Below are 6,607 nucleotides of genomic sequence, written 5' to 3'. Positions count from 1 at the left end.
AGAACCCACATGTGAAGCTAAGTGTCCCCGAAAAGGGGAAGGTGCCTTTGTAAAAATTTGCAGTGCCTTCTATGTCACAGGAGCCTGACCCCTAGTGCAGAATGCCTGTAACGCAAATGAGCACCCTCTTCCCAGCTGTGGCAAAATCCACCTCACTGGCTTTGGGAACCAGCTCAAGGGGCCCTCAGCCTGAGGTGGTTCTGCTTGTGGAAGTGGGGGAGGGTGGCGCTGGGCTCCAGCCCTGGCACCTGCCTTGCCGGCTGGGAGGATGTGACACTGACAGCCCTCAGGGCCCAGCTGAAGGCAGAGCTCCTGGAAGGTGTGGATGGGCCCAATGAGGCAACCGACATGAGTTACAGCTTTACAGCTTTAATCCAGCAGTTGGAGCCCTGGCCAGTGGGTCAGCCAGGAGCAGGGCTTCTGCCCACTACTGATGGAGCCCACAGTGAGCAAACAGGGCGGGCCCCAGCGTTCCTGGCTGGGATCTTGGAAGTCGCAGGACTCTGAGAAAGCAGGGGCTTTGACCCAGGCTTTCATGTCCTTCTCTTGTCCCAGGTAAAAATAGTCCACTGACCCCAAGCCCTCCCCACCCACCCCTCATTCACGGCCAAGTTCCAGCTCAGCTCCTGGTCTATGTCCCTGGGGCTCCATCACCAGTAGGACCCAGGGCTTGGCTTGGTCTGGGGCCTGCTGAGTGGAGGACCCTTGCCCACCCCCAGGGCCAGATGCAGATACAGGAGAGGGGCATCACTGAAGGGGCAGCAGAGACACAGCTGGTTCCTCAGGCTCCTGGGTAGGAGGGCTGTGGTGGCATATAGGGGGGAGGAGCTGAAAGCCAAGCAGACAGGATAAGGATCAGGGGTGGCATAGGAGGATGGGAAGTGACCCCCACTTCCAGAGGCATGAAGGATCCATGGGGAAGAGGTAGCCTGGATGTTTCCAGCTGAGGTAGAAGTCTGGGAGAGGGACTCAGGGCGAGAAAGGGGTAGGGGAGGTCCCAGCGCAGAGGTGGGGGGCAGGCAGGAGCAAGAAGCTCCAGATGGCTCACTTACCTGCAGGGTTGTAGATAGGGGGCCCAGCCGGGTAGAGTGGGTACTGGGGAGCAGGACCACTAGGAGGGTACATATAGCCAGGCTGTGGGGGTGCGGGGCCAGCTTTGGGGTCCTGAGGGTATGGGTACACTGGCTGCACTGGGATGCCTGTCATTGGAATCTCCTGGCCTAGGTGGGGGACAAGGACCAGCATTCAGAACTCCACCTCCATGGTGAAGCCGCCTCCTCCTGCCCTGAAACCGACGTAAGCCCCCCTGGGCCCCTGCTGTCTGTTCTGGGGGCTCCCGGCTGGCCACCTGCTGCCTCTGCCTCCCCGACATTGCTTGGCAGAGCTGAGCGGGGAGCTGTGCGCGCAGTCCCAGCGGGTCAGTCTGTGTTTAGCAGGTTTGCTCCCCTCAGCAGGTTTCAGAAGCCTCATGAGCCAGAGAACACAGCTTGGGAAATGTCCCACTTAGGCAAGCACAGGGCGGCTCCAGGGTCTGGTATCTTCTAATCTAGCAGAGCTGCCACTCAGGGGGGGTCCGCCCTCAGCCTTTTCCTCCCACACTGATCCCCCGTGCAGCGACACCATGCCCATGCCCCTCGGGGTTGGGCATATATATTCGGTCACATGCCAACACTCAGGCACACAGTCCACCGTTCACTAGAGTACATGCAATTAATGCTCACCACTACAGACCCCCCCACACGTCCTTTCCAAGAGTCACGTGCACGCACGTACCCACTGCACCGCACCACTGTTGACGGCCTGCCGCGCACAGCTGAACATTCACATGCACGCACGTCCACCCGCGTACTCATCATGTCCGCTGTTCACACACAGACCCGCACGTTCTCGTTTCTGGGGTTGCAGGCTGGCAGGTGTGTGTACACAGGTCCCACGTCCTGGAACTCTCTGGTGCCCATCATGGGGCTCGGTCCAGCCTATCTGATCCCCCGGGCCCAGGACTGCACGTACCTTCAAACGGGCTCTGCAGCTGCTGGCGCCGGCGGTACAGGTAGCAGCAGGAACACAGGAAGCAGCAGATGGTGGTGGCCACCACAGCCACAAAGAGGATCACGGCCGAAGCGATGCCTGCTATGGTCTTGGGACTTTAGACAAAGAACAGGTCCCCTCACCTTCCAGCACTCGTACGAGGGACTCCTCATTATGGTAGCCATAAAACTGTGCTCCAACTCCTGGCCAGCAGGGGGCCACAGCAAGCTGAGATTTGGGGTTCCTTGAGGGGCTCTGCCCCGACCCTGTGGAGGAGATCTTAGGGGACCTCCACTTCCCAGAAGACCGTGCTGCCTGGCTGGCTAGTGTGAGGCATGCCGGGATTTGTAGTGTGCTCCCCACTTCAACGCCCCTACATCTACAACTTTCTTCCAACCCCCCAATCATGCAGTCTCCTTATACCTTTCATGTATTAGCAGTCCCTTTCAAAAAGAAGTTTGAAACCACTAATTTTGGCAACCGCCTCATTTTTTGAAAAGGAAATAATGACCCATGTGAGGATGAGTCTTCCCCACAATGACAGGCTACAGAGACGTGGACCTGGGAATCAAACCCAAGTCTCCTGCTTTTTGCCAGAGCGTCTTCCACAAAGCTGCACCCTGTACCCACCCTCCACCGAGCGCAAGATGGTTAATATGCCCTTCCTGGACCTTCCAGGCCCCTGCACCAACACCCACTTTGTCACCAAGCTGAGTGCTAGGTCTGGGCTAAGGCTGTGGAGGTGGACATGGAGAGGGGCAGGAGGGAGACACGGAGGTCGGGAGGCCCGGGCAGGCCTCCTGAGAGGAGGATGGAGGGGGCGTGGGTGGAGGCGGGGGCCCACCTGAAGGCCAGGCAGTGCTTCTGCTGCCTCTCGGTGATGAGCAAGGTCAGGTCTCTGCAGCAGTAGCGCTGGTAGCAGGTCCCGCAGCAGAAGGTGAAGAACTCGCAGTTGAAGCCTGGATGCCAGGAGCCGTTCCGGTCCAGGTACCACAGGCAGTCCTCGCGGGCCAGCGCTGAGGGCGGGGTGGGGGGGGCGGGTGGGGGGCATGGCCACCAGGCCAGCTTTCCGTCCACCCTTAGCCCCGCTCCCCGAGGCTCCCATCCCGCCGGCTCCCGGGACGCGGGAGCTGCCCTTCGTCACCACCCTGAGGGGCTCCGCCCCTGAGCCCCAGCGGCCTCCCTCCGGGGCTGACCCCCGCGCCCCGGGTCAGCTTCCCATGGCCCAGCCTCCCGGCCGGGTCTCCTCCCGCTCCCTGCGCACCGGCAGCACCCAGGGGCGCCCCGCGCCCACCCCCTTACCCAGGGGAGCCCCCAGCACCAGGAGGGCGGCCGCGGCAAGCGGCGCGGCCCCGCAGAGCCCCGGGGGCCGCATGGCGGGGCTTGGGCGCGGCCGAGACCGGCCGCCTGGAGCAGGGAGCGCAGGACGAAGCCGGCCGGCGGGAGCTGCTGCGGGGCCCAGCCCGCCGCCAGGCTCGGTTTCCTCTCCCGCCTCCTGCGAGGGCGGGACTAAGGCCCGGGCCGCGGTAACCCTGCCCCCCACGCTCCGCGCCCGGCCCAGGCGGCCACCCACCGGCGACGCCCACCCAGCCCGGGCTCACACTTCCCCACCCCCTCACGCAGCCCGGTACTGTCCTGCGCCCCCGCCCCCGGCTCCACGGTGGCTCCTCCCGCCCGAGCCACCGTGGCCACAGCTGGCCGCCGGACTCTGCAGCCGGGGAGGCCTGGCCGTGCCCTGGGCCCGCCCCCCGGCCTGGGCCCAATCAGTATCCCGGACCCCAGAAGCCCTGATCCTGGTGCCATCCCCGAGTGCCCAGGCACATGGGCCAACCCTAGAGGGGCAGGGCCCGACCTTCGCCTGTGCAGGACCTCCTCTGCCCCAGTGTCCAGCCCAGGAAGTCCTGCGGGGAGCGGGGAGGGGTGGGGTGGCGGGAGAAGAGGGAAAGAGGCTGAGGGCACCCCGCCCCCACTCCCAGAACACAGGCACCCATTGAGAGGCGGCTCAGAGCCGCTTTGTCCCCACGGGCCTGGGCTCTGCCAGCTGCACTGGCTCCCCGAGATGGCCCCTTCCCCCTCTGAGAGGACAGCGCTGGCATGCACCAGCCTGTGGCCTCATCAGTCGGGATGATAGGCTGCCGCCTGGAGCCCATCCAGCTAGACACTTCAAAAGCCCCTTTTTTCACAAAGCAGTCCTGCAGAATACTGCATTGGCTAGGGGAGCATAGGGAGGGCAAGAGTTAATTACAGTGGAGACAGTGGTTTTTTTTGGGAGGGGGAGCCAATTAATCCCCTTACAAATTTATACTGTCAGTGACTGTGCCCCCTGCTACCTGGGCTACCCTGACCAGGAACTGCCTATCACTCCAGGGACCAAATCAAAAGGCTGCCTCAAGCCGTGGCCATGGTGCAGTCCTTTACAAAGCACTTTGACATGTACCTCATTGGAGGATCTCCACAACTCCGGGAGCTCAGAAGTTGACAGGTGTTCTCATCAATCCTGTTTTACAGATGGACAAACTAGGACTCAAGGGACTTGTAGGACTTGCCAGAGATAATACAGACCGTAAATGGCAGAGGCAACAACAGCGGGGCCCAAGTCATCTAAATCCAGGTGGATTCCCCCTCCCCAACAGCAGAGGGCGTGGACAGTGAGTCTCGCTGGTGTTCCGAGGTGAGGGAACCAGGGCAGGGCAGGGAAGGTCCAGCAGAATCTAAATAAGTTAGGGAACGGCAGCCAGAAGAAGAGCTGCCCTGTCCTGGGCCCCTGTGGTTGCTAGCACACCCAACCTGAGAGCTGGAGTAAGGAGAGCATTAGTTCCTGTCCCAGGAAGTTGCTGGTAGTCTGATGGGGGGCAAGTGATTATATGTCCCCGTGCAGGCCCCAGTCACAAACACAGCGGCCGAAGGATGAAGAGAAACAACTCACACTTCCCCACCCCCTGGACAGTGTGCCCTTCGCCATCCCTGTCTTCTTTCCTACTGCCCAAGCTCCATGAGTGCGGACCATGTGGTCAGCCGTTGCCGTAGGTAATTCTTGTAGGTTGAATGAAGTTCAGAGGGAGGGTTGTCTCTCTTCCCGTCCAAGGCTGATCCTCCCACATGTACTCTAGACCCCCGTCTGATCTCTCCGCATTATCTCTTCTCTTCAGTGTTCTTAGTTTCTCCTTTCTTATCAGCTTCTTTCCCCAAGAGCAAAACCAAAATCTCAAGTCTCTCCTGGTAAAACAAAACAAAACAAAACAAAACAAAACAAAACAAAACAAGACCAAACAAAGCCAAGCCACATGCTTCCTGAAATTCATCCTTTTCTAGCTACTTTCCTGCTTTTCTCCTTTTTTCGTTTCTTCTCCAACTGGTCCTCCTCAAATCTCGCCCTGGTTGAGGCTTCCAGCTGACCACGACACCGAGTTCTCCCACCATCAGTGATTTTCTACTGTAAAATTCTAGGGAAACTCTTCAGTCCACAGGATAGGAGTGTTGACTGGGACAGAGGGTGGGGAAGGGCTGGGGGCGGGCCAGGGGGGAGAACCAGCAGGATTGGGCGAACCTGGAGATGGAGGGCTGAGGTTAGCTCTGTCACAATAATGGACCTGCGTCCTGGCAGAGGCTGTGGAACTGGGCAGGAGTGGGAAGAGGCTGGGTGGGAGCAATGGGGAGGGACTGGGGCACCTGAGAAGGGGTTTGTCCAAATCTTTAGGCCCGAAGGGGCTTCATTGTACCCCGTCCGCTCAGGGCACACAGGAGCCTCTTCCCCTTACCAAGGCTGTCTCCTGGGCCCCAGTGAGGGGCAGAGGCACTTTCCTGGAAAAGGAGAGGCAGACAGTAATTAATCTGTGATCAGATGAGACAAAATATGAACTTTGCCAGTAGCAGGCTCTCCCCAGGGGCCCTGGAATAGGATAATAGTAATGCTAGCAGCTAACACTGCAAATGAATTTGTCCCATCGTACAGGGGTTGGAAGTGAATTTTCCCAGCTTATCCGGCTGGGATTTGGAGGTGGGCTTCTGTGACTTCTAAGTCCAGGCCCTTGCAGTCCACAGCCTGCCTCTCCTGTAACATGTCTAAAATGCTCCGTGCTATGCTTGGCATACAGAACGCATACTTGGGGAAACTATGATACCCAGCCCTTATCCCCAGCAGAAGTCTGTGTGGGAAGATAGCGGGATATTTAGAGTGGGGAAGGGCAGTGGAAGCCGGGCAGAGAGGAGGGGCTAGGACCAAGCCTGTGACCCAGTTTGGGCTTTGCCCGGGGCTGTGGTACCCGAGTGAGCGAGCTGCTGAGTCATCTCACTACTGGGCTGAATGACCAGCCCAGGGCTCCTCCCCACCCCCTTCTTGCTCTTCTTCAAATCAGAGCTGACTGAGTAGGCCTGGACTCTTCCAGGGCCTTCCTGCCTTCCCAGGACCAGGGCCCTGGAGCCTCCATTCCAGAGGCTCCTGCCCCACCCAGCTGTCTGACTCGGTGGGGGGGGGGGGGAGGAAATTTGGGGCCATTGTGAGATAAGGGGAGCTCTATTACTCTCCCCTACTTGCCTCCAGGTTAGTCCCATGCTTTCGCCAGTCTTCCTCCTCCCAGCT

The 6,607-nt window shown here is 59.8% G+C and overlaps 1 protein-coding gene across 1 annotated transcript; it reads right to left on the bottom strand.

The window, feature by feature from the left end:
• Positions 1 to 353: 353 nt before the first annotated feature.
• Positions 354 to 3,897, bottom strand: SHISA4 (shisa family member 4). The gene is made up of 5 exons (XM_025855196.2): positions 3,331 to 3,897; positions 2,873 to 3,044; positions 2,011 to 2,144; positions 1,053 to 1,220; positions 354 to 828 (listed from the first exon to the last, which is right to left on the bottom strand). Exons 1-5 carry the CDS (start codon positions 3,401 to 3,403, stop codon positions 782 to 784), a joined length of 594 nt encoding a protein of 197 aa, XP_025710981.1. The 5' UTR covers positions 3,404 to 3,897; the 3' UTR covers positions 354 to 781.
• Between the last annotated feature and the right edge of the window lie 2,710 nt (positions 3,898 to 6,607).

This window comes from Callorhinus ursinus, unplaced genomic scaffold (assembly GCF_003265705.2).
Source record: "Callorhinus ursinus isolate GAN/ISIS: 27379988/994484 unplaced genomic scaffold, GSC_fseal_2.0 scaffold57, whole genome shotgun sequence".
NCBI classification, from domain to species: Eukaryota; Metazoa; Chordata; class Mammalia; order Carnivora; family Otariidae; genus Callorhinus; species Callorhinus ursinus.
This window is presented reverse-complemented; position numbering and strand designations above follow the sequence as displayed.

Excerpts from the sequence above, each read along its gene's own strand:
- SHISA4 (XM_025855196.2), bottom strand. The coding sequence starts at position 3,403 with ATGCGGCCCCCGGGGCTCTGCGGGGCCGCGCCGCTTGCCGCGGCCGCC. Across the intron at positions 2,145-2,872 it reads AAGCACTGCCTGGCCTTCAG|TCCCAAGACCATAGCAGGCA; the intron begins GTGGGCCCCCGC and ends CTTTGTCTAAAG. Across the intron at positions 829-1,052 it reads CCCTATCTACAACCCTGCAG|CTCCTCCCCCCTATATGCCA; the intron begins GTAAGTGAGCCA and ends CTTGGCTTTCAG.